The following is a 27601-nucleotide window of genomic DNA, read 5'->3' as shown; positions in this document are numbered from 1 at the left end:
ATACTTCAATTGTCCAATATTATTCACTTTATGCAAATACAAAATCATGGTATAATAAGATAGTTAGCTTACTGGAGTCAGGTCCACTTAGATGTCTCAAATCTCAAGAAAATAAATTTTTTTAAACCCATAAAGGTCTAATTTACCAGCTTCATTATATTATTTACATAGTGATTTTAAAATTTACAAATATTCATTTTTCCACCGCAAGGTTGGCTTTTTGTTAAAACCTGCAAGTCACTGGATCGAAGACAAAGAAGTCAAAAACGACACTGCACAGCCATGTGAGGAGGACTGAGTTCTGTGTGAGTGGCAGGTGCACATATGTATGTACATAAAGTAAGGCTACAAGGTCACGAGCAGAGGAATGTTTTACATTTTGTCTGCTAATGTTAAAAAACAAATGAAGTTCTTTCGTGAATTCAGTTCCATTACAACCAGATCAGAATCAGATGAGTTCAAAGTCACACAACTAATAGCAAAGGTCAACTGCCTCATTGAACATCATCACAGCACTTAGGTCACCCAGCCCCGCATGAGCATCGAAGCAGCAGAGAAATCAGGAGAGTTTCCTGCTTTCAAGAACACGATGATGGGGGCACCAACACGTGTAGGAAGGACACAAAGACATGGACATGGAGACAACACCGACTGATAAGCTTTTAAAATCAAAAGTTTCCAACAAAGATGGACAGATCTAATGCATCTTGAAATTGTGTTCAGTTGGAAACTGTGATGCTCAGGGAATATTGTCTTCCTTTAGAAATGTGCCAAACAATCCATATTTAGATAAATATTAAAGTGAACACTTGAAACAACAAAGATTAAGGAAATACCCCGTAAGTTTGTTCTCTAATACTGCAACTAAGCCAAAGAGAAGGTATAAAAGCTTTACATCAAAAGGTCATTCTGGAATACAAGCATCCTCGTGCATAGATCCAAATTTCATATTAAATGATCTTATATACACGGTAAATATAATAAAATCCCAGCACCATGGCCCCATTTGTCTTAAGCTTTCTATGAATGGAATCTGATCCCGTGCATTGTTGCTTCATACTGGAGCTTGCAGGCTGTCCGAGAGAAACATTTTGTCAAGAGTTAACGAGCTAAAAAGAAAATGGCAACCCACTCTAGCATTCTTGCCTGGGAAATCCCACGGACAGAGGAGGTGGGCAGGCTACAGTCCATCATTTTGCAAAGAGTCAGACAAGACTTAGCTACTAAACAACAACAACAAACTAAAAAAACTGGAAAAGTTTGTCTGTGAACAGTTATCACTGAAGATCTGTTAAGGTATGTTTGTGTACTGGGTTAAAAATATAGAATTTGGGGGACTTCCCTGGTGGTCCAGTGGCTAAGCCTCTGTGCTCCCAACACTGGGGACCTGGGTTCAATCCCTGGTCAGGGAACTAGATCCCACATGCTGCAACTAAAATGTGATGCAGCCAAAAAAAAATACAGGGTTTTTGCACATGTAGAAGGTCCTGCAAGGAACAGATGGACATCTAATAGTTGACACAATGTATTGACAGAAATGACCCTCGAGTGATGCTGGGTTGAGTCCTAAGGAGGCAACTCTCCATGCCTGAAGAAATACTCTTCTGAATACTGGACAATAAAAATAAAAAGGACTGCTGGGCTGAAAACCAACTTCATGACTGCAAGACAAAGTACTGCTATATTTGCCAAAGAAAGAAAAGGAAGAGCACTTAAAGAATGGTTATACTGTAAAAATACAATTAAAGAGACTGACATGTAAATTCTGATTCATGGTAAGAAAAAGAGTTTCGATCAATTAGAGAAGTACCAATAACTGTTCTTTGGACATTCACTCCCACCTTGTTGTACAGTTCCTTGATGAGACTGGCTATCAAGAATTTGAAGAAATCAATGAAAAACTCTTTAGTAGGAATTATGTGCATCAGTTTCAAACATAAGGCCTAATATAGAAAAACTACATCCAGAAAAGCAGGATTAAGTCTTATTAAAATTTAAATAAGAATTTTATCATTTAATATCAAATCTTTGTATTATATAGTTATCACAGTCATATAACATAAAGAAAATGTGACAGATTTTCACCAAGCTCTACCTTGATGCCTTTAAATTTGCTCCTACTTATTATTCCAGTGTCATGAAAATATGATTTTCCACATGTCTTATGATGCAGAAAGGACTGGGAAGAACCAAAACAAAAGGGAAGAGAGACATCACCAAGAAGAGCACCAGCAGGAAAGCCAAGGGCACTGAGTTCTGTGTAAAGATGTGCTATGAATGATGACCCACCCAGGCCTGTCTTCCATGGGCCTGGAGCATCTGAACTTTCTGCTGCTCCCCTGACTTCCATTCCTGTCCCATCAGTAGTTTGGATTACCAGAATCAGCAGTCCAATTTATACTCCACACATTCTCAAAGAAAAATCTATCAGCTGAAAGCAACCCAATGTAGATTTGATGAAAATACCATATCAAACTTCAGTATACTAACATCTTTTCTTAGTACAAAGAGAAAAATTCTGATGTCTTTCTGAACACAACTGCAAGAGAAGTTTTACAGTAATAAATGGACACCAGACACAGAGTCATTAAAATAATAACTGTAGAGAAACATTGAAAAAATTTATAAAATTAAGTGAAAAAGTAATACAAAATAGTATATATATTCAGATTATATAAAAACAAATGCATACTTTGAAAAGGTCATAAACAAAAAAATGATGTTAGAGTGGCAGAATTAAGAAGTTTTTTATTAAAGTATTTTATTTAACATTGTTATATTGCCTTCAACTAGACAGATAATATTTTTCAAAAAGTTGAATGAACTGATAATACATCTGCAAGCTCACACTGTTGTCTTCTGGAGGCTATCATAAATTAACTGTTATGTGCTCTTATAAATGTATCAAAGTCCCCCTTTCAAACCAGCGCTTTCTTACCTTCTAAAATACTGCAATGCTAAACAAAAGGACGATTTTTAAAACTTTATAATCTACCCATTGTACTTTAAACTCCACTGAGGAATATTATCCCATACGACCACTCAAACACACAGGCGCTTAGATGCAAGGACTTTAATGTAATAACTATGAAAACATCTTATTGATTATTTGAGAGTGAAGACAAAGTTATCAACATAATTAATCCTACATTTAAAAAGAGAAAAGAAGAACAAAATCTTCAAAACTGATGTTTTAAAATTTAATCTGCCTGCTGAACTGTAAACTATCTATTGACTCTTACTGTATTAGCACAGATGAATATGCCAGAATGGTACTTTGAGTAGCTGAAATTAACTCAGCATGTACTATATATGCCAGGCATCTAGTAAAGTACTCTTTAAGATATTTCATTAAAACTGAACTAGAATATTTTTGGAGGTAGTTATTATTATGTCCATAATCCAGGAGGTTAAATAACTCTCTAGTGAGCAGCAGAGATAGATTAGAACTCACATATTTCTAACCTTACTTGACCGTCCTGAACAGATAATGGATAATAGCCAAGCATCTACCAGAATACAGTTAAATAATGACCCAAGATATATGGACAATGTCGTCAGGCTGCATTTTACAGGTCTCCTATGCAGCTCTTATACTGAGGTATTTAAGCACTTGGTCTGAACCAGACTTGAACACAGCCATCAATCAGTCAGCAGAGCTCCAATGCTCCTACTAAAGAGTCTTAAAGACGGTGAGAAACAAATCCATGAGTGGACTTAACCATGCAGATCAGCACCTGCACAGAGAGTAAACATCCGTAATTCCAAGAATTTCCAGTGTCTGTATCTCATGAGAGATATCAAGGTGGAGAGGAAAATGAACTGAAGCTAATGTTCGTCTTTCTGAAACTTGCATTTGAACCTCATCTCTGCCTGCTGATGGTGGGGAGACTTCAAGCAAATTGCCTGATGTCCTTTAAAATAAAGTAACACTGCAAAGATTAAATGAGAGCACGTTATGAGGCCTGCACCACCAAGAAGGGGCTCGGTCAGGGCTGATTTCCTTTACTTTCTTGTAAAATCTTAAAATTTATGTTTTTTTGCAGCACTTTAGTTACACATAAGTCCATATTTTTGTCATTACTATAAACTTGCAGTTATACGATTAAGAAGAAAAATTACCTGAAGCATTGTTGAGAAATGTCTTATTGCTTCATCATAGAGACCACTGCCAATCAACACATATGCAATAGCTAGGACAAAGAATACAGAAACATTAAAGGAATGAATAAAGGATCTCAGACTGAAATAGGCAACTAAATTCTTTACCAAATCTTAAAAGGCAGCTCCAAGGACTAGAAGCAGTTAAAGGAAACTTAGATTTAATATGATGTAACTGAATTCTCCTACCATTTGGTATTTGCTAGTCAGTCTTGCTCTATCTAGATTTAAATTATTAAAGCCATCTATAAAACATCTGCCTGCAAAAAGCAATTATCTTTGTCTAAGCCCATCACTCACTTTCAAATACCAAATAATCTTTATGGTATTTCCAATCTATATTTCAGAAGAGCTAGTAATAAGCCTGCATAATATCCATATAACACGGCAATGTGACTTTACTATGAACATTAGAAGAAATACCCAAAGAGCATCACGTATCTTGATATATGCAGGTGCTCAATTTACTGCCAATTACCCATTAAGAACAAAAAGAGAGGTTCTAATTACTGTAGCAATATATAAGTGTTAATATAATGCTTAACTGTAGGTATAATTCACACCACTGCAATATGCAGTTACAGTCTTTTCCCTAGTTCTTCTATTCAAAATATAGTCGAAACATTACTCAAAATATACTCTAAAGATCATAACAGTTTTTAATCAAACTGCTTATGTCAGTGGTATTTTGAAGTTAGAGTCAGGACAACCTGTTAAAACATGGCAGTATTTTGACTAAACTTTACCTGTCAAAAAAAAAAAAAAAAAACCCAATAAATTTTAATATTCTAGAATATATTTCCATCTGCAATATTTGCCCTAACACCCTAAAGCCCCAAATATTTCTGAAAAATTATATCCTTAATTCAATATTTGATCTATTTCTTTGCAAAAAATAAAAAGCATTATTGTGACCCTCTAGTTTAAGGACATAAGTGTTCAAGAAGATGGGCAACTGAAACTTTTAATGTCATTCAGTTTAAATTCCCTGAAAGTAAAAAGCAGTAAATACATTAAATGCAGAAAGAGATTTTATAACTAACCTCAGAAAAGTAAAGTTCAAAACACTGAGCATCATAATACTACAAGAGCTCTGGGGTGCATTCTTCAACATGAAAAGAGGTCTGCTTTCATCCTAATTTCTTTGAAAAAATAATTAAAGTCAAACTCATATTCAGAATAACAGGAGTGGATACTATTCAGATAGTTGTAGCAGATAATGGGCTAGCCAGAGACCTCTTTGGTGGGAATCAGGAGCATTAATAGTAAAAATAACAATAACAGTAATACTAACATGCACTATATTCTTAATAGGTGCCAGGCACAATCCTAACCATTTACATGTATTGTAACTCAACACTCCTTAACTGCAGTGAGATAGGTACAACTGTCACCCTCATTGGCAGACAAGGAAGTGAAGCATTTAAACTGTTGAACGACAATATGCAGTGAGACAAGGGAAGCAGGCTGCCTGGCTCCAAGACCACCATCCTAACCAACATGCTACCCTGAAAAATCAAGGATTCGCTGAAACTACTGTGCACTGGGCTGGACTCAAAAACGGTTTGAATCCCTTGAGACTGGATGAAAAGGGACTGAAACAGAAAACTATTTTTTTTGCATGCAGGAAGATACTTGAGAAAGCCGGGGTTTGGGCTCAGACTCTGGCCCTGTCACTCACTGGCTGTGTTACCATGGGGAAATTGTCCTCACTGGGTCTTGCTTAACGAGCCTGTAGAAAATTTTCTTAGATTCTTTCAGATCTAAAAATTTCAGAATTTCCTCTCTATCTTTTCATAATCTATTGAATGAACAAATGAATGTGACCCATGAAAACAAATACAGCTTTAGGGGATAAATATTACACTTAGGAACATGCTTAAATTGTTACTCATGGCCAAGGTGTTGAACTCCTTTCAAATAAAATCAAATGCAGCTCTCAAATCTTTCCATCTAAAAGTAGATTTTTTTTTTTTCTTGAGAAAACCCCAGGTAGCGCAGTGATAAAGAATCTGCCTGCCAATGCAGGAGACGTAAAGAGAAACAGGTTTGATCCCAGGGCTGGAAAGATCCCCTGGAGAAGGAAATGGCAATCCACTCCAGTATTCTTGTCTGTAGAATTCCACAGACAGAGAAGCCCAGCCGGCTATAGCTCAAGGGGTCGCAAGAGTTGGACATGACTAGCACATATATATGCATTGAAAAGTAATCTAAATCTTATACAAAAAATTTCTACTAGGATCTAAATTTGGTTGTGGGAGTTCAAAGACATAAAGTGAAAACTAGGATAAATGGAATCTCCCAGAAATTGTTATTAACCAGCAATTCCACATCTCCTTGTAACATGTATGCTTACAGAGGTCATTTTTCCAAGAAAAAAAAATAAATACTGACATGCAGAAGATCCTAAACCAGCTTAGAGCCTATACTATCCCAGGATGTACTAGGATTACTCTTAAGAGTACCAGGACAGGCCTGGTACATATTACGCTCTTAATTCATTATGTAATAAATGAATAGAAGACTGAGTAGAATCCAAGGATTACGAAGGAGACCAAATCTGATGCCTTAAAGGATAATTAATTCTCAAAGCTTACTCAAAGAATATAAATAAAAGGTGATTAATATTTTCAAAATAGTGCTCAACCTTAATATAAAATGGATATGGCAGCAGAAAGGATAAAACTAATTATGTGTAAATCAGACAGAGAAAAATTTCTTCAGGTGCTTTGGGCTACCAGGAGCACACCCTTCTGTGAAATCTGTCCAACGGCACTCTTCAGTCCTATATTCAATTTGTTTCCACTCGTTCAAGTGCAAGCTGATTAAGCAATGATGGAGACATACCCAAAGCATATCAGACACTGGCGAAACCAGGCTGTTTTAAGACATGCCTTGAACAAGCCAAACAGCATGACCCATTTGCAGATCAGAATGAACTCAATTTTCTATACCCATGAGTTTGGACCAACAATAACTGACTGGCCCCATGAATAAAACTAATCAAACCTAGTGATGTTATGACACAGAAGACTAAAGAAGGTGTGGTTCTCTTCTGCTTTCACTTCTTTATCGTTCATATTTGATGACAGCACACAAATAATCTTTTAATGGATGCTAATAGTTAGAACTCATACCATAATTATTAATTTCCATAGAAACACTGATTCCATCCAGACCTTTCATGACATAATAAATATCAAACCCTCACAAGGGCTGAATGACCTACCCAGGGTCAAACTGCTCATGCTGGCAGGGCCAGGCTCTGTGTCCTTTCTGCCTCACCATCCTGCCTACCCACTCTGCATCTAATCATAAATTCTAGGCAAATGCCCCAAGAAAAGTCCCCAAGTCAAGTCTCACCTAACTCTTCATTTGTGCTGTCATTATCAGTAGCAAATGGGAATCTCTTTTGTTCAGCAATAGACTTGGCCTGGCTCTGAAATAAAGACAAACATACATTTTAGCTTATCTCAAATGAAGAGAAACTTAGAGTGAAACCTGTATTTAAAAAAAATTAAAGTTACATTTAATTTATATGGAAGCAAGAAAACACTGACATTCAGTCATATCCATGATGTACTTTAAGACACATTTTGTGCTGTAACCGACTTGCTTCCTCCCCTTATCATGAGTGGTTTTCAATTTCCAGGAACACCTATCTTTTTACTTTCATGAGGATTCATCTTCCTGGCTGTTTCAAAGCTCCCTCCACAGACCATTCAATGACATCGATCACGTTACAAAGATCACATTCTAGTGACTGGTCTCCAAAGTGGCTTGACAACAGAACACTGCTTTGTAAACTGTAAAGAACTCTTTAGAAGTAAGAGACACACGTTGCACAAGGATGATGCCATAATAGGGCCAGTAAAATCTGACCAAGAAGCAAGATGCGCTTAAACAATGCATAGCAGGCAACGAACATAACCATCCTGCCTGACACAGTACAAGAAGTCACGCAGACACAACATATGCACACTTGGCAGAACAGCTAAAGTAAAAGTGGAAACTAGGGGAAAACAAAGTAGAGTTAATTTAGTAAGTGGAGTGATTTTACAGGCAGTAACGGTCCAACATACAAAATGATGGCTCTGTTGTGCTTTGGAGACAAATCATATCTGATGATGCAAACAGCCGTCACTTTGTCAGAAGGTTTTACTGTCGATGCTGTGGTATGATATGCTTGGCCTACAGGACACAGATTAAAATGATAACTTCATACCAGATTCATCTAAGATATGATTAAAACTTGAACACATAGACAGACAGGAAAAGCTAGGATAAAACTAAAGATGTTGTTTTTGGCAAAACTTCAGGATCAGAATTCAGCGACATCTCAATTATTTGAATTCCTCTTTTTTTTTTTTAATCTATCATATCGATGCCTACAGGCAGGTATGACAGTCAAATAATTCCCCTTGGGTGACTCTTCTGACTGATGGGTATGCTCTTTAGCTAATGATTGGTTCTCATCAGCTGTAGTCGCTTGGGCTTCACTGACTCTACAGAATAATAGGCATTTCCACCTATTTTCCCTATACTCTTGAAGTCCAGACTAATGTTCAGATACAGAGTGGTTTTTGGTTTGCCTACAAAACAGGTCAAGAATAAGCTACCTCTACTTAGAACACAAGCTAGAAGATACAGGTCAGAAAAGCATCCCACCTCAGAGGATTCGGGACTTCATTCCATTCAGGACCCCTCAATGGGGTCTCTCTACTCCTTTGGGAACATTTACACTTTATTTCTTCCAGTAAAAGCTTGATGGCTAGAGAGGAACTCTGTCAGCTCTCTCTGGCTTTGCTCTACAGCTGGGAGCTCCCATCCATGGGAACCAGATTCCGTTTCTTTTAGAAGCGACAGGCTGAGCACCGCGCGAGGGCAGCACAGTACTGCATGTGCGGCCAGGTGCGCCCGGACACAAGCCCTTCCTCCTCACAGCTGCTGACACACAGACACACAGGCGTAAAACATTTCTCTAATAAATAAATTGTGTAGGGTCAAGGAAAGCAGTCTATAAACAATGCTTTTTAATACTTTAAAAGCCTTATTGTTTCATCCAGTATTCAATGAGGGTCTACCATTTGCCAAGCTTTCATGCAAAAAGATGGGATGAGAACAGAAATGAAATCTCATGAAAGTAAATCATTTACCAAGCAACTGCCTGAATATACTGAAGTGCACACAGCGGAGCGGCGATGGGGGCACGCACTGTGCGAACCGGAATTTAAAAAAAAAAAATATACATATATATATATATATATATATATATATTTATACTGAAGAGCATATCTGAGTTTAAAGTGTTTCTATTTTATTCTATAACAGAAGCGGGCAGGAAAAGTGTAATATGGACAAATTATTTTCCTGATCAAAAAAGAATCTCTCCCACTTCTAATATCATACCTATAGATATCGTCTGTGGACAAAGTGGGCAGCTATGATCAAAGTAGTTTACACACACAACCCCACACTGTAGTAGGTTAATTTTAATCCACCTTCCAGGTCCCTATTTATCTTTCAAATCCTGAAAGCTGTCTTGCCCGATTTCCTTGATATCTTCAGGAATACTGACCCTTTGTTTTTACTTCATATGATTTGCACAATCGTATTTCTATGTTTATTTGTATAATTATTTGATTAGTAGCTACAGGAGCCCTAAGTCCTGGGGCCAAGGCTATTGGGCTTACCATTCTCTGGCTAAGGACTTACTTAGCACAATACGTGGCACATATAGGTACAAAATAAATATTGAATAAATGAATAGTTTAACTCCCATATTTTCAACCTAGGGAAAATAAAAGGCCTAGATTAATAAGCTTTCTCCCATAGGTTTCTAGCTAGTGCCATCTTAAACTGGAAATGCAACTAGTAAATAATATTTGAGTCAGCAAGAAGGTCCCTAATAACTCATAATCTAATCACTTCTCCAAGATGGGGATTAACCAGTTTCTACTCAAACATCTTCAATGATGGTTAACTCACTACTTCACAAGTTAGCCCACTCTAATTTTGGACATGATTTTTCCTATATCAAGTTGACAGCTATGCAATGAGTTAGGTATAATCAGTTGACCATTCACTAATTTGCAATTTCTACCCATATTCTGCAGTTCTTCCATAGTTCTTTCCAGAGCTTTGTCTGGAAAATAAAGAGTATACTAAAGGGAAATTCTGAAGCAAAATAAGCAAACAATCTATGTGGATGTTGAAGGAAAAGGTCTGGAGGAAACATGTCAACCTTGGGCACTGAAAGGAGAACAGTCGCCCAGAACTAAGAGTGAACGAATACCCCTTGAGCCCTGAGGCCGCCGGGCTGGAGGGGCGCACACTAGCACAAACAGGCACACAGTGCCAGGGGCTCATCTCCGGAATGGAGAGCCTCTTGTACAGGTTGGTTGGTACTGATAAAAAACAGACATAAAAGATACACAGGCAAAGGCTAGAAAAATACTACTACATCATACTACATACATACTACTACACACATACTACATACATACTACTACATACTACTATATACTACATCATACCACAATCATACTACACCTGCAAATCAAAAGGCTCCTAGAAATAAGGTTATTTATTTTTTATTCCTTGGAACTTAAAGGTAAAAAGTCCTAGGTCCAGAATGACCAACCATCCAAGTCATAAGACATAATGACTCAGTGTGACTAAACAACAGATGACCTATCTTTATCTTATGCAACTGGATTCAACTCCTGGTTGATAAACAGAGGCCACCTTTGCCTTATCATATTTCTATGTTTATTTGTATAATTATTTGATTAGTAGCTACAGGAGCCCTAAGTCCTGGGGCCAAGGCTATTGGGCTTACCATTCTCTGGCTAAGGACTTACTTAGTATCACAGTTTATCACTGTGTTTCCAAAACAGGAGGCACAAAAGATACGTACCAGAATCTTTTCAGTGTTAAGGGAAAGCAGAGAGTCACAGGGTGGTGATCCTTTGGGTTCACAGTCGGAGTCATGGAAATTCAAAAAGGATGACTCTGAAAAGCAAACAGTCCTTGTTATTCTCCTCACTTTAGATGTATGGCTCTTAAGCACTTAACTATGCACTGCAATGTGAAGAATCCAAAACCAAAAAAATGACAAGCATAAAAACACTGAAAGGAGCATCCCATCTTTCAAAATCTTTACAACTGGGTAACATTTCATAGTTTCCAAGAATCTTACACACACATCAGGATTGTCCTCACAACAAACACAGTGGTTAAGATTCTAACATGGAAAATCCACTATTTGGCAGCATTTACCAGAGGTTAAAAAAAAAAATCACCAAGAGGAGAGCAAAGTTAAGCCAGGAAGACCTAACGTTGAAAGATATGCGCTAAGGAAATTTCACGGTGGTCCAGTGGTTAAGAATCTGCCTGCCAGTGCAGGGGACAGAGGTTCTATCCCTGGTCCAGAAAGATTCCACATGCCACAGAGCAACTAAGCCCATTTACCACAACTGAGCCCACACTCTTGAGCCTGGGAGCCACAACTACTGAGCCTGTGTACTGCAACTACTGAAGCCCATAGAGCCCAAACATCAGACGAGAAAGGAGGCCCCACTCACCACAATCGGAGAAAGCTCACGTGCAGCAATGAAGACTCAGCGCAACAAAGAAACTAAATACATAAATTTAAAAATTTTAAAAGATATATACTAAGGGTCTAGTATCTAGAATATATAAAAAAATTTTTTTAATTCAACAAAAAAGGACAATCCTATTTAAAAATGAGCAAAGGACTTGAATTGGCAACTCTCCAAAGATATACAACCAGTGAGTACATGAAAAGATGCTCTGCATCATTATTAATCAGTGAATACAAATCAATGAGATATCACGGCACACCGACTAGGATAGCTATAATTTTTTTAAATGGGAAATCACAAATGTTGACAAAGATAGAGAAATTGAACCCTTGTGCAATGTTGATGGGGATGTAAAATGGTGTGATCACTGTAGAGTTGGGTGGTTCCTCAAAAAGTTAAACAGAATTACCACCTAGTCCCACTACTCCACTCCTAGGTGCGTACCCCAAAGAACTGACTAGTGGGACTCAAACAAGTACACATATGCACATGTTCATAGCAACACTATTTACAATAACCAAAAGGTGGGAACAGCCTAAATGTCCATCAACAGATAATGGATAAACAAACTGTGATATATACATACAATGGAATATCATTCAGCCTTAAAAATGAATGAAGTCCTGATACATATTACAACATGTAAGAACCTCCAAAGCAAAAACTAAGTGAAAGGAACTAGACACAAAAGGTCACATAGTGTACCATTTATACGAAATACCCAGAATAGGCAAATCCACAGACACAGACTGCACCTTGGAGGGGAATGACGTGGGAATTTACTTTGGAATTATGGGAAATGTCTTAGGGTAACTGCACTAACCAGTGAATGTACTAAATACCACTGAACTTGTTCACTAGAGAATGGTTAATATTTTGTTATGTGAATTTTGCTTCAATAAATTATTTTTTTAAATGTGCTCTAATTCAGCAGTCATGTTCAAGGAACCACAGGACCCAGTTTAGCTGAAATCTCACATGAGCCCTGGTGGGGAGCGGAGACTGAAGCCGGAATATTGTCTCACAAATCACAGTGGGGTTTCAAGGATGGATGGGTTCAGACTGGGGTGCAGAAAGGGGAGGAGTATTCCAGGCAGGAGGAGTGGTATACAAAAACAAACTGGCAAGCAAATGCAAAGGGGCAGTGGACTGACAACCTTAGCTAGGAGGGGGCTGCTGGAAAATAAAACAATGTGAGTTTAAAAGGTAAGTGGTCAGACTAGGCTAAGTAATGGACCCAGAGAAAGACTTTAGTCTGACAAGAATGAAGAAGCAGTAATGCTTGTTCATCAGTAGTTGAGTATGCATTAATTTATAACCTATCTCTCCTACCTTTTAAAAAAGGTACAATTTGAGAACTTACCACCCACTGAGCACTGTGCTAAAGCACTGCATAGAAAATGGGTGTATTCTAACAATCCCTCCACTTTGCAGAATTCTTTTCAGTTTCAACAAATAAACATCTATATAATTTAAAACAGCTATACAGCATTCCATTGCATAGAATTTAACCACGCTCCTCACATTGAATATTTAAGATGTCCTTTCTTATTTCCTTAATATACTGTTTCAGTGAGTATCCTTGGGCTATATTTTTCGCAAATTTAATTTACTGGGCAATTAAAGTATAACATGTGTAATTGCTAAGGCAAAAATTTTAACACTTTCCATTATATTGCTCCATTTCCATCCCAATACTTAAAAGTAATTTCATTCCCATTTGCAGTGTATAACATCACTCTCTCTCTCTACTTAGAGTACTGCCATTCTTTTTATCTTTTCCAATCTGAACACAGTACTTGTAAGATTAACCTTTTGATTTATTGGCCATTTGTAGCTCTTTGTAAATTGCTTTTGTTGTTGTTACTGTTTAGTCACTAAGTCATGTCTGACTCTTCACAACCCCATGGATTGTAGCCCACCAGGTATGAAATCCACAGGATTTCCCAAGCAAGAATACTGGAGTGGGTTGCCATTTCCTTCTCCAGGGGATCTTCCTTACCCAGGAATTGAACCCACACCTCCTACATTCATAGGTGGGTTCTGTACCACTGGACCACCAGGGAAGTCCAAATTGCATATGTCCTTTGCTAATTTGTAAGTCATATGATTTATCTGGCCTAAGATATAGGGAATAATTTCTAATTATCTATTTTCCAAATGGTTAGCCAGTTGCTTCAGCGTCACTTATGAAATTATCAATTTGAATGCCATCTTTGTAAGACATGTAGACACTGGGATCTATTTCTAGACCAGTGCTGCTGCTAAGTCGCTTTAGTCATGTCCGACTCTGTGTGACCCCATAGACAGCGGCCCACCAGGCTCCTCTGTGCCTGGGATTCTCCAGGCAAGATACTGGAGTGGGTTGCCATTTCCTTCTCCAATGCATCATGCATGCTAAGTCGCTTCAGTCATGTCCGACTCTATGCTACCCCATAGATGGCAGCCCACCAGGCTCCCCTGTCCACAGAATTCTCTAGGCAAGGATACTGGAGTGGGTTGCCATTTCCTTGCCCAGGGATCTATTTCTAGACTTCTTTTTTACAAAAAATCTTTGAGATGATTTATGTGAAAGTCACTCAGTAGTGTCTGACTCTTTGCGACCCCATGGACTGCAGCAGGCCAGGCTTCCCTGTCCATCACCAACTCCCAGAGCTTGAGAGTAAAGGCAGATCTAAACAAAGTTAAGGATTTGACAGGTGAAGGTCCATGGGAGACTGGCAGGACTGGGAGAGCAGTCCAGGCAGAGATACAGCATGCTGTCAATCTTTCGTCTTCTTAATTGACTAGAGGTGAATATTTTACCTCCACATTATTATTATTTTTTTTTTTACCTCCACATTATTGAACTTTTAACTGCTCTATTAATGTCTTACAGTGGATCACTATATCAACTACACATAATTGTATCAAAGTCTTTTTAATATTTATACTCACTTAGCATCTTATTGTACTGGGTAAAACCTCCCCAAAGTGCTCAACAACACTAGTGATAAAAGGCACGCCAGATTATTCTTGACGTTAACACGTCATTTGATGACCCAGAATTTCCTCAACTTCTGAAAATAATACTTTTTCATTTAACATTTTTAAACATCCAGGGGGAAGCTGCTCTATGTAGCTATTTTGAGATTGATATATTTTACCATATAAAGGAAGAATTCTCTGCTTCACCAAAAATTTTAAATCCGGAAAGGTGACTGAAATTTATCGGGGTTTTTTTTTATATTTCTCTATGCTAATCATATGATTTTTCTCCTCTGATCTATCAAGTGATCAAAGTGGAATGTTCTTTTGTACTTCTAGAATAAATTAATTGATCAAGGCAGATTATTCTTTTATTTGCTGGCTTTAGTCTACTAATATTTTACTCAGGACTTTTATAACTATGTTAACAGCTTTCTTTCCTTCCCCCACTTCCCAACTTTATCGGATTCTGGCATCAGTGTTGGTGGTGGTTTGGAAAGGTCTGTGATAGGAAAATAGTTTGTTCTAGTTGTAACTAGAGTTGTCTGGCCTAGGAGATTAAATTTGTTCTTTAATTTAAAAATATTTAATTCACTATGGAGTCAACTATCTTCTAATAATAACCTAGCTATATTTAAATGATATAGATTTCCATGAAATTAGGAAATGTCTATTTTTCTCATTGTTCAGGTCATACAAGTAATTTAACTGTGATTACTGCAGAAATATTCTCAAAACAAGAATCTCATCATTTTCTTCCACATCATTTTTCTGAATATTTCTCTATTGCTTCATATTTTTAACCTATTAGCAGAGATTTCTCTGCAGTTATCTCTTAATTCTAATGGCTTCTCCAGTGGTGCACATATCCCCCTCATTCATTACAGACAGTTGCATCTGCTCCCTATTCACATGTTGGCCTTCTCAGATTGATCTATCTTATTCTTTGTTTGAAGATGCAGGTCTTGGATCTATTGATCAATTTCACTGTTGCTCTAATTCATTTATTCTGGCTATGTTTTTTTCAGTCCTGCAATTCCCCTTATTTTCTCTTCTAGTTTCTCAAGCTTAGTATCCAGTTCATTTATTTCCTTTCCTCTTTAATACTAAGACGCCACAGAAAGCTTCAGCAGGAAGATCCCTGATGGTGGTGACAGGAGGCCTGGAGACTGGAGCAGGAAGGCCAGGTGGAGGCTATGACCAATTAAAGAGCAGGGAAGTCCCAACATAGGTAGAGGCCACTGGGTTAAAACAGGGTCATAGTCTAAAGAGATAGGAAGTAAAAAGGACAAGGCTTTTTGAGTAAAGCTGAGCTCGGGAAGAGGAAAGAGGCACTATGCCCAGTCTGTGCAGCTAGAAATGCGGAGCTGTGCCAGGAACTGAAGTTGGGAGTTTAAGAGGAGGAGTGCTTTTAGAGGGGAGTAAAGCGCTAACTTTGGATTTAAGCAAGTGTTCATGAGATGCTAAACCAGCAGCTGTCTTGTGTGTAGTAAGGAGATTTCAGAGAAAGAGAGAGCTACAGATATAAATTTGATAATCATTAATGGTGGATGATTAAGCAGGTGGGATCTCTAAGAAAGCTTAGGAAGCTTAAGTTCAATGAGAAGAAAAGAGCTGACCCTGATGGAGACAAGATATTTAAGAGGCAGAGGGAAAATAAACTTGGTAATTTACCTTTTTCTGAGGAGGGATCTTAGAATTGTTTCTTAGAATTGTTCTACATCTTTGTCATAAAGATATACGGAGTTACAATGATTCCTAAAGGGAAATACAATTGGGTCAGGGGTGCTGATCCTCCGTGCAGTTAAAAAATGTGTGTGCAACTTATAGTTAGCCCTCTGAATCCGCAGTTCCACAGTCAGATTTACCAACCACAGATCATGTAGCACTGCAGCATCTCCTACTGAAAAAAAATCCATGTGTAACCGAACCTGCACAGTTCAAACCCACATTGTTCAAGGGCCAGCTGCACTTGTTTCTTCTCATTTTTCTTGATTAGCCTTGCTAAATTAGTCTCTAATTAATGTCTGTATTTTCAAAGAATCAGCTCTTCTTTTAATATTTAAATCTACTCTTTCCCTGACATCAAATGTAATTAATTAGTTTGGCAGCAAAGTAAGAGTGGTTCAGAGCACAGGATGACTCAGATTAGATGCCTAACTGGCTGTCTGACTTTCGGCAGGTTCTTGAAATTCTCTTAGCCTCAGTTTCTTCATTTGTAAAACAGGAATAAGTACCACCACATACCCTCATAGGGCAATTGTGAGGAATAGACATAATGCATACAGTTCACAGAATCACTGTGAAATGTTAGTATGTACATCTAGGCTAAAATTGCTGGTTCTTTCCTGAAAATTTCTTCCTCCTGCTTTCCTGAAGTTATTTTGATCTCCACAGTACTTTACAGCTTTCAAAATAATTTCACAAACTTTTTTTTTTTTTTGATGCTCCACTCTCTGAAACTGGTAGAACATATTTTGGGCTCATTGTACCCAAGCGGAATGACGATCAATGTTAATGGACACGTTCAAGGTCACAAAACAGAGAAACAGTGAGACGAAGATTTGCCACAGTTACGCTCCAGGATACTCCATGGACAGAGGTACACAGCACATTTGTCATCACTCATCATACCAATGCAGGGTCCTAGTAAAAATTTACTGCAGCAATGCCATCCAACTTCTTTCTTTTTCCTCCTAAACCTAATACACAGCCGACTTTAATAAGAGTGTCTCTGGTGAAGATATGGGACCTGACTGTAGGACAGGGAGACAGTGTATACAAACATCTTCTGTGAGCAATTCTGCGGTGAAAGTAAACAAAGAGATGAGGTGGTGGCTGGAAGGACTCAGTGGTCCTGTCTTTATTGCAAGATGGGAGCTATTATAGCCATTTGTATGCTGATGGAAGATGTGGAGAATGCTGCACGAGGCAGAGGCACCCTCCAAGACAACCGGACCGCAGCTAGGACGGTGGGAAAGTGTGGAAGTTCTCTCCTGATCACTTCCTTCTCAATCCATAAGAGGAGAGCGTTACCTCCTGCTGAGGGGAGCCGTGTCACTGGAAGGAGAGCGCATATGGCACACATTCCCGTCCTGCAAGTAAAAACTGAAAGTGTGCCAACAGCAAACCCCACGGCCGATCCCTGCAGGAAAATGTTTTATAAGGAATTCCACAGCTGCTGCCATGCTCATCACTTGACCTCTTCACTCTAGGTGTAACAGATGGTGGGCCTGGTTCACCTGAACACGCGGATGACTGGGCTTTTCCCATGGAGGAGCTAGAACTTGGAAGTCAAGTGCCAGACATTTATTGACAATTGTAGTCCCAACTGTAGGGTAACCTGTGGCTGGAGGAGCTTCCTGAAGGCCAAGCAGGTGCTACATGGCATTAACTTAAGAGTACCTTTGCTTTTATCAATTTCCACATTTGTAAGACAACCACTGTTGAGGATGAAATTGGGTCCCCCTAACACCAAGTTGTCCTGCCAAGTTTATGATTAACCTTTCTATTCAAAACTTTATTCTCTTTCTCATTCTGCCCGTTCCCCTCAAGACTGAGGAGCATCAAAGAAAAGTGGGAATTGTTGAAACCAAGTACAAAACCAGGTACAAAAGCCCCTCGATAGCCCCTTTTTCTTGTTTGTAGAAAAAAGGCTTTAGCTCCCTAGGCCTTCCCTGAGTTTCAAAGAGCAGATGCAAGCAGCAACCATGTAGGGAAGTGAGGGAATACAGAAACTAACAAAAAGCAGTCAAGCAAGGAAAGTTGTTGTTGTTCAGTTGCTAAGTTGTGTCCAACTTTCTGCAACCCCATGGACAGCAGCAACTGGTTTCTCTGTTCTCCACTATCTCCCTAAGTTGCTCAAACTCATGTCCACTGGGTCGGTGATGCCATCCAACCATCTCATCCTCTGAGGCCCCCTTCTCATCCTGCCTTCAATCTTTCCCAGCATCAGGGTCTTTTCCAATGAGTTGGCTCTTCACATCAGATGGCTAAAGTACTGGACCCTAAGCATCAGTCCTTCCAATGAATATTCAGGACTGATTTCCTTTAGGGTTGACTGGTTTATCTCCTTGCTGTCCATGGGATCCACAGAAGTCTTCTCCAGCACCACAATTCAAAAGCGTCAATTCAAAGCAAGAAAAGTAATGGTAGCGTAAATAATAGTTCAGCAATAAAAGTCCCAGTTCCTCCTGAAGGGATATACATAACAATCTGATGCATATCTTGGAGATGTTCTGCAGAAGGGGAGAGCCCACCCAGGTGGAGGATGGTGACTGCCTGCTGACCACAAGCCTGTAGCCCCAGGCTGGCTGGAACCAGAAGGCTGATGATTAAGATTCTCAAAACATCACCTAATTACCTCACCATCAACCAATCAGAAGAAAATCCACAGCCTATAACTCTCATCCCAAATGTTGTCTTTAAGACTCTTCCTTGAAAGCTTATGGAGAGTTTGGGTTTTTTGAGCATAAGCTGCCATTCTTCCTGGCTTCGTGCCCTGCAAATAAACACTGAACTTTCCTTCACGACAACCCGGTATCAGCAGATCAGCTTTGCTGTGCTGGGGGCAAGCAGACTCAAGTTCGGTTCAGTATCAGAGATGCTGTATATTAACTTCCTGGATGGTCCCCAGTGGTACTTTTCTTTCAGACCGTAATAACAGGAAAAGTAGTAACTGGGAAAATTCTCTTCCTCAAGAATTTATATGTTTCTTTTATTCTAATATTATTTATCAGTACCTGAGATGTGTAAGTTATCATAAAACAAATTGAAAATAGAGGCTGCCCACGGAGAATTAGATTACAAAGTCAACATATATAATTAATCCTCTAGAACAAGGATCTGAAAAAGCCATCTTAAAGAGACAATGACTTTTTAGCAAAACATGAATATAATCTGATTGAAGCTGTATTAACTCACATAAAAGTATTAACACATGTACAGAATGTATAAACCCAAAAGAAAAGGAGCTGGTCAGCTGCACATAATGGAAAAAGAAGCATGGAAGCAAATTATGCAGCACCAACTCAAGAACAGAACTGGGTGGCGGGTGCTGCAGGCCACCGACAGGGCAGCCGGCCTCACCCGCCAAGGCTGATCATTTAGCCTGGAGCTTAAGCTGGACTGAAAACACATCCGATGCGCAAAGTGTACTTTTACGAGCTGAAGACTTGTTCATAAGCCCACACCTACTGTCAAACATCATCATCTCTACTGGGGAAGCTGAAGCAGATCTAGGCAGTGATGTGAAACCATTATTGACAAGGAAACATGGTGTCACTTAGAACATCCCAAACACAGGCAGAAAAAAGTCACAAGAGAAGTCAGCTGATCTCCTGTGCGGAAGTGGTGCCAAGTAGAGGACAGACCTCCTTACACAGGACCCCGGGTGTCCATGTGAAGAACGCCAGCACCGAGCAGAGTCCATGCACTGTGACAGTTCCTGAGTCAGAGATGAAGCCACAGCAAATATTTCCCAATAAAACCAGGGTGACACAGAATAAGACTATCAACATGCTTAAGAACAGATAGCAGTTACTGGTTTGGGGTCCTATCTGATTAACCTCCATTACTCAGTTTGGGAAAACTTCGGGAGCTTTATACTTGTGATAGAAGCATTTTTCTGCATATGTCATATTTCAATAAAGAGTGAAAATAAAAAAGATAGCAGATGGAAAATGGTGGAAAGCATTAACCCAAAGTGAAAAGTATTAAAATTCTGCTTTGATAAATTTTGTACATATTCTGTCTGCAAGATAACAAGCTTAAACAAAAAGAAAAGATGACCTCTTGGAAACACTACATTATGAAAAGGAGATGCTGTATAAGTTGGTTAGTCAGCCAAGTATCTATCAAGTGCAAAGAAGCCAAGCCGTCTCTACACACTGTCAAAGACACTTCTTGAAAAGTTTTTACAGAGAAAGTGCTCTGCCACTTCGCGTAGTCATGCTCCACGCAGTTAGAGTTTAAAAGCCAGGCCATGAATTTTTTGCGGGCGTCCAGGGGGGAAAAAAATAACCCTTGTCATCCAAAAGTGAAAGTGTGAAAATGTTAAGTCACTCAGTTGTGTCTGACTCTTTACGACACTGTAGCCCGCCGGGCTCCTCTGTCAATGGATTTTCCAGGCAAGAATACTAAAGTGGGCTGCCAAGCCCTCCTCCAGCGGATCTTCCCAACCCATGGATTGAATCCGGGTCTCCAGCAATGAAGGCAGATTGTTTACTGTTTGAGCCACCAGGTCACTCAAAGCAGAACACATCTACCAGCGTACAGAAACTTGTAAAAAATAAAAGTAGTTCTTAATGACACCAGCTCTACAAGAAAAACCTAGTAAGTATGAAAACACCATTTGCAAATACCACAGTGACTGTAGCCATGAAACTAAAAGATGCTTGCTTCTTGGAAGAAGAGCAATGACAAACCTAAACAGCATATTAAAAAGCAGAGACATTACTTTGCTGACAATACTTTGCAGACAACGGTCCACATAGTCAAAGCTATGGTTTTTCCAGTAGTCATGTATAGATGTGAGAGTTGGACCATAAAGAAGACTGAGCTCTGAAAAATTGATGCTTTTGAACTGTGGTGCTGGAGAACACTCTTGAGAGGCTCTTGGACAGCAAGGAGATTAAACCAATCAATCCTAAAGGAATTCAACTCTGACTATTCATTGGAAGGACTAATGCTGAAGCTCCAATAATTTGGCCACCTGATGCAAACAGCCAACTCATTGGAAAAGACCCTGATGCTGGGAAAGATTGAAGGCAGGAGGAGAAGGGGATGACAGAGGATGAGATGGTTGGATGGCATCACCAACTCAACAGACATGAGTCTGAGCAAACTCTGGGAGATTGTGAAGGACAGGGAAGCCAGGATAGCTGCAGTTCATGGGGTCACAAAGAGTAGGACATGACTGAGCAACTGAACAACAAATGCAAATACCATAGGATATCAGCTTCACTGGCTGCTCACTACAAAGAACCACCCCTAAATCAGATGATTTTCTGAAAAAAAAATTTTTTTTCAAAAAAAAAAAAAAAAATCACCTTCCCAGTGATCAGTGGCCTGGGCTGGTGAGGTAACAATACACGGATCTCTTCATCATTCCAAGCCTCAACCTCTGTGCTTGAAATAAACTAGCTCCTTTACACTGGCAAACTTGTTTGTGTGCTTTAAAAAGATCAGAAGAGATCAGCCACAAAACTGTGTATGATAAATAACACTGAAAATCAGGGCCAAGGGAAGAAGGGGTCAAGGAAACACTGCAACTGAAAGAGTTACTTACAGCTGCCATGACTGGGCATAAAACTTGGCTCTCAACTTCCCCGCAGCCAGAATAAAAGAGGAAACGGCTCTCATTATAGAAGCTTCCCTCTATTGATTCCTTACCACCTTGAAGACACGGCCATAATTTAAGGCTGTGAGCAATAAGATCAATTTCATGTATTTAAAAAACCAATTCCTCAATTAAGAGAGAGACCATAAATACTGACAATCTTTAAGTCTGTCTGACTGTCGAAAACACAGAGCTACATTCACAGCTACTTCCTTGTTTATCTGGCAGTTAAAACTCCCAAATCAGACAGACATTAATATTCAGTTCTCCATAAAGAACAGTGAGAAAATGAAATAAACTCAAATCTGGGATTATTAATTTCAACAAACTAAAGAAAATTACTTCAGGTTGTAAATTAATCACTGGATTTGATCAAGGCATTAAGCATGGATAGTTGCTAACACCACCAGTTGGATGAAGGTGGCTATCTGAAAATGACCATAAAGACATCAAGGACTAAACCACCTCACCTAGGAGTAGACAAAAAACTCTCAAGAAGACAGTAGCAAGAAAAAGTCACATAAATTTACTGTTCTATTAATACATTTTCAAATAAGGAAAACAAAAGTATTTTTGAAATAAGTACTAGAAATGTATACGTTTGAAGTAAAATACACCTGGGCCTTCTATAAAGAACATGTAAAGACATATTTAATACAGATGAATGTCGCATTGGAATGAGATGCAGCTTAACTTTGGTTGGAAGAGCAGAAATGAAAACCTGGTTTCTTGAATCAATGGACAAGTGACAATTTAACTAGACCTTACTTTACCAGATCTGTGACTTCAGGGTGTCAGGTTAAGGATACCGCGGTTCCCTGATGACTCAGATGATAAAGAATCCACCGGCAATGCAGGAGATCCGGGTTTGATCCCTAGAAGATCCCCTGGAGAAGGGAATGGCTACCCATTCTAGAATTCTTGCCCGGAGAATCCCTGCCAGGCAAAAGAAGCCTGGCAAGGCTACAGTTCATGCGGTCACAAAGAGTCAAACAGGACTGAGCGACTAACACACTTTTCAGATTTCTCCAAGTCTCACTCCATCTGAGCCTCTGCTCCTGTCACCTTAGCGGAGGCCTTCCCAGGGCTTCTCAAAGAAGCATCCCCACACGACTCTGTTCCTAGAGGCACTTTTCACCAGGCCTATCGCATGCTGATTCCTTATTCCAGCAGAACACAGGCTCCATGGAGGAGCTCGAGGAACTGTGCTGTAACCCCAGCACCTACGACACTGAGGAGCATCCACGAGGCAAACACGCAGATTTTCAGTTAAAGAACACACCAGTCCCCTCTACAGTCCAAAACGTTAGACTCAGTGGAGCAACCCTGCACATATGTAAACGTAAAATCCCAGGACAAGCCACCTAAGAATGTAACTCTCAACAAACAAAGCTAAAGGGCACGGGACTTTATCAATAATATTAGTAAGAAGGTGGCACTAGTGGCAAAGAATACTTCTGCCCATGCAGGAGACATAGGAGACACATGTTCAGTCCCTGGGTGGGGAAGATCCCCTGCAGAAGGGAATGGCAACCTATTCCAGTACTCTTGCCTGGAGAATCCCATGGACAGAGGAGCCTGGTGGGCTGTAGTCCATGGGGTTGCAAAGAGTCGGACACAACTGAAGCAACCCACACAAATTATACTAATATGCAAATATTACTGACGAGTAGTTCACAGACAGGCCAGGTTCAAACCCTGGCTTGACCCTCTACTGAGTAACCATTCTTAACTTCTCTTTGCCTCGGTTTCCCCCTATGTAAAATGGAGACAAAAACAGTACCTGCTTCAGTGTCAAGCACTGTGTTAAATAAGGATGCAGTGTTGACAAGTATAGAACCAGAGGAAACAATTCGGGGTGAACTTCTGTTCCTTATTTCTTCCCACAATTCCAAACTACAAACAGGGCAAAGATAACAAGGAAGGGGAGGAGCATTTACTTTTATTTTTAAAAATATGTACATTACAGTATTCATTTTTTAAAAGAGTAAGATGATTTTCACCATAGGAAAACAGAGTATCAAGTTTGTGGTTACACATGCTATTCAAACAAAATGCAAAATGTAAAAACGTGCTAGAGGAGAAAAAGTTGAAGGGGGGCTGGGGAACAGGAAAGCCAGGCTGAGTCCCATGGCACTGAGACCATTCAAGCTTGTCATCTGGGCAACCGGGCCTCCCGAGGCTGCTCCCTGGGGCCTGGATTCCAGCCACTGTCCTCTCCAGACCGACAGCTCCCACCAGCCATTCTCCTCAGCCCTACACTCACTGAAATTTCTGTCTTGAAAGAATACGTACACAGCTCATCCAAAGGTGTGCAGATTCAGGCTCATGCAGCCACCAACTCAGTTATTTTTATCTAGCAGTAGTGGGAAGGCTCCTGAAAAGCCACTGTGTGGCTGTGTCCACCTTCTGAAGAGGGGCTGGCTTCATTTGGGGCTGGATAGTCCAGTGACATGATTAATAGTTGGTGAGGTCATATCTTGATTTTGAATAACTGATTAGTTCTGGATCCTGGCACTTGCTTAGATCTGATCCTGATCATCTAGGAGCTTCGTTCGGATGCAGAGCATGAGCCCCTCAGGCTATGTCTGGCTCACTCTAAATCCTGAATTTGTTGCTGCATCTGTTCTTCCTGCAACAGAGGGACTGAGGTAGGTTTCACTTGCTTCTACCTGCTTGTCTAGGACAAGGATGGAGAAATAAGAGAAACATTTGGGCGAGCTTCTACCACAAAAGAGAGGGCTTCTGTCACATACTGCAGCCAGTAACACTAATGGGAATGCCTGGGGACCCAGAGAGCATAAGCAGCTGACCCCGGCAATTACTTCCTGGGGTGACAGCGGCAGCAGCCACGCCACTCCAGCTGCTACTGGAACCTTCATGTTAGCCCAGGGGAGGCTGTCTGGAAGATTGAGAAAGTAAGCATTACACAGAGGAGATAAAGAGAAAACTGAAACATTTAAATAATGCTTAAAGCCTCTGTTCATCCTCTGAAGCAGAGAACATTAGGCTCTGTATGTGAAGGCATGGAGGATGAACAGGATTCTTCCAAATGCCCTGGTTCTGAAAACCGACATTTATCATTATTTGGGGGATAAGCATAATACAAGTCAGAGTTGGCTCCAACGAGGACTCTTAACCATTGGAAAGAGCCTGATGCTACAAAATGAAAATGTGTCATCCAGATCAACAAAATCAACTGATTTCATAATTAGATTGATTTATATCCTTCACTGCCTAGAATCAGGGTCTCCTTTAGTCACTGAGCACCATATGAATACAGGAGGGAAAGGAAGGGAAGGTTTATACACTACTTTCTCTATGCCTGTAAATATTACAAATGTGTTTAACCACTGAGTGTTTCAGACAAACTCTGTCAGGAGTCTGACTAACTGGGCTCCTCCCTGTCCTACTGTGGGCCCTCAGGAAAGTGATGATTTCACTGTGCCTCCGTTTTCTCCTCCTAGAAAAGGAGCTACCATCCAATGGCATAGTTACCGGGGCTCTAACAGACTAAGAGAACTGTCTCACCAACTTAAAGTTCTTAAAACAGCACCTGGCACACAGCAAGCACTGCATACGTGCATGACAGCTATTCCTCCTTTTCCTCACAGCATCCTTGTGAAGAAAATGAAACCCTGTCATTAGGGAACAGTCTTCAATTTACAGAGGAGGCAATTATGCAAAGACAGGCAATTAACCTGATCAGAGTCACAGAAAGTGACAGAGGTAAAATCTATTCTCTTTCCACTGTGCATTTATGCTGTTACTGGCCATGGCCTACTACAAAATACAGAAGTCACATAGCCCTCAGCGAGTAAGACTTCCTCAAGGAAGTCAGATTGTGCTGAAAGGAAATCACACTGTGCTAATCTCGACATTTCATCTCAACCAAAAATACTTATGGCCTTCCTAGGTACACAATGCCAGACGGCTGTCAGACCATAAAACCAACCAGCCAGCTCCTATGAGTCAAGCAGACCCTGACGTTTCAAAAGCAACCCTTAAGGGAACTCACACAGGCCAAGAGGAAAGAGGAAGGAGAAGGGAGGGGACTGAAAGGTAAAAATGCCCACGAAGTGAAAGTGTTAGTTGCTTAAGTTGTGTCTGACTCTTCGCCACCCCATGGACAACTGTAGCCCACCAGGCTCATCTGTCCATGGGATTCTCCAGGCAAGAATACTGGAGTGGGTAGCCATTCCCTTCTCCAGGGTATCTTCCCAACCCAGGGACTGAACCCAGGTCTCCTGCATTACAGGTACCAGCGAACCCAAAAAGGACCCACTACAGAACTTCAAAAAATGGACATATGTACCCTGCCTCTGAGGAATAAACTGAGGCCAATAGTGCCCAATGTAAATGAATGAGCTGGTCCAGTGCCAACACACACACACTGCTCTGACATACACGGGCGCCCGCAGGGCTACTTTTACTCTCTGTGAGACACCGGAGAGACCACAGGTCAGTCTTAAACAACTGGAAGCAAGATGTCAGTGAACAGATACAATGAGGTTACTCTTCTGTTCCCTCCTTTTTTTTTTCCAGGGATCAAATTCTCGGAGGCTATGTATAATACAAAACATCAATAGGGAGGTCAGCAAATCTGATTTCCAGACCTAAGATGAGCCAGACATCCCCGCTCCGGGCGCGGGTCCGGCCCTTTTTGCTCCTTCCCTCGCTCACACAGCACCCGCAGGGGGCCGGAGCGAGACTGAGGCTGCCCCGGGCCACCTGCCATCTCCTCCTCCACCCTTTCAAAAGTTGCTAGGGCTGCAGAGAGCCCGCCCCGGCCTCGGGAGAATGCTGCCAGCTTTTTTCACTATTCACTGCCCTCCCCAAGGCGGCCTCGGGAGGAGGGCGCGCAGCGGCGTGGGTGCGAGCGGCGGGAAGCGGCCCTGGCGCAACATTTCGAGAAGCCGGCTCCCGCAGGGGTACACGCCGCGGCCGGCTGCAGCGAGGCCAGGGCGGCCAGCACCGCCGCCAGGGCCCGCAGCCCCTACGGCCCAGCCGCGCAGGCGCTCCGCCGCAACCCCGACGCCCGCCCGCCGCCCCCCACTCACCGCCGCACTCGGCAGAGTACTGGTCCCCCCAGTCCCCAGACTGCGGGCTGCAACCGCCGCCCGCCGGGGCCTCCTGCTGCTGCCGGTGCTGCAGCTCCTGCTTGAGCAGGGACAGCGGCGAGTAGTGCTCGGTGGCTAAGGCGCCGGGTCCCGGCCCGGCAGACAAAACCCCCAGCAGCAGCAGCACCAAGACGCGCCGGGCGGCGTCCGCGGCGGCCACAGCGCCGCCCCAGCAGCCGCCGCAGCAGCAGCCGGCAGGTGCCATCTTCCCTCAAGGCGCATGTGCGGCGGCCCTCACGGCGCGCGGCGCCCTCCCAGCCTTAACCCGCGGCGGGCAGGTGGGCTGTGGTAAGGGGGCGGGAGAAGGGGTGGTCACAGCACTGCCCGCTGGGAGTTGTAGTCCCAGCTCAGCCTAGCCTGAGAGCCCCCTTTCGGTGCTGGGACTGCGAGTCCCAGCAAGCACCGCC

General features: G+C 41.0%; 1 protein-coding gene across 4 annotated transcripts in view; it reads right to left on the bottom strand.

The window, feature by feature from the left end:
- The window catches only part of TTC13 (tetratricopeptide repeat domain 13), a 76282-nt gene extending 48798 nt beyond the window's left edge, over positions 1-27484 (bottom strand). For 2 of the 4 annotated variants that reach the window (XM_043925140.1, XM_043925141.1), the window contains exons 1-4: positions 27135-27484; positions 11081-11175; positions 7525-7600; positions 4123-4193 (exon numbers count right to left, since the gene is read on the bottom strand). In XM_043925140.1, coding sequence (XP_043781075.1) covers positions 4123-4193; positions 7525-7600; positions 11081-11175; positions 27135-27399 — 507 coding nt within the window. In that variant the 5' untranslated portion in view covers positions 27400-27484. The remainder of the gene's footprint in view (positions 1-4122; positions 4194-7524; positions 7601-11080; positions 11176-27134) is intronic. The other 2 variants (XM_043925142.1, XM_043925143.1) reach the window with 1 other exon arrangement.
- Positions 27485-27601: the final 117 nt, after the last annotated feature.

This window comes from Cervus elaphus, chromosome 15 (genome assembly GCF_910594005.1).
Source record: "Cervus elaphus chromosome 15, mCerEla1.1, whole genome shotgun sequence".
Classification (NCBI taxonomy): Eukaryota; Metazoa; Chordata; class Mammalia; order Artiodactyla; family Cervidae; genus Cervus; species Cervus elaphus.
This window is presented reverse-complemented; position numbering and strand designations above follow the sequence as displayed.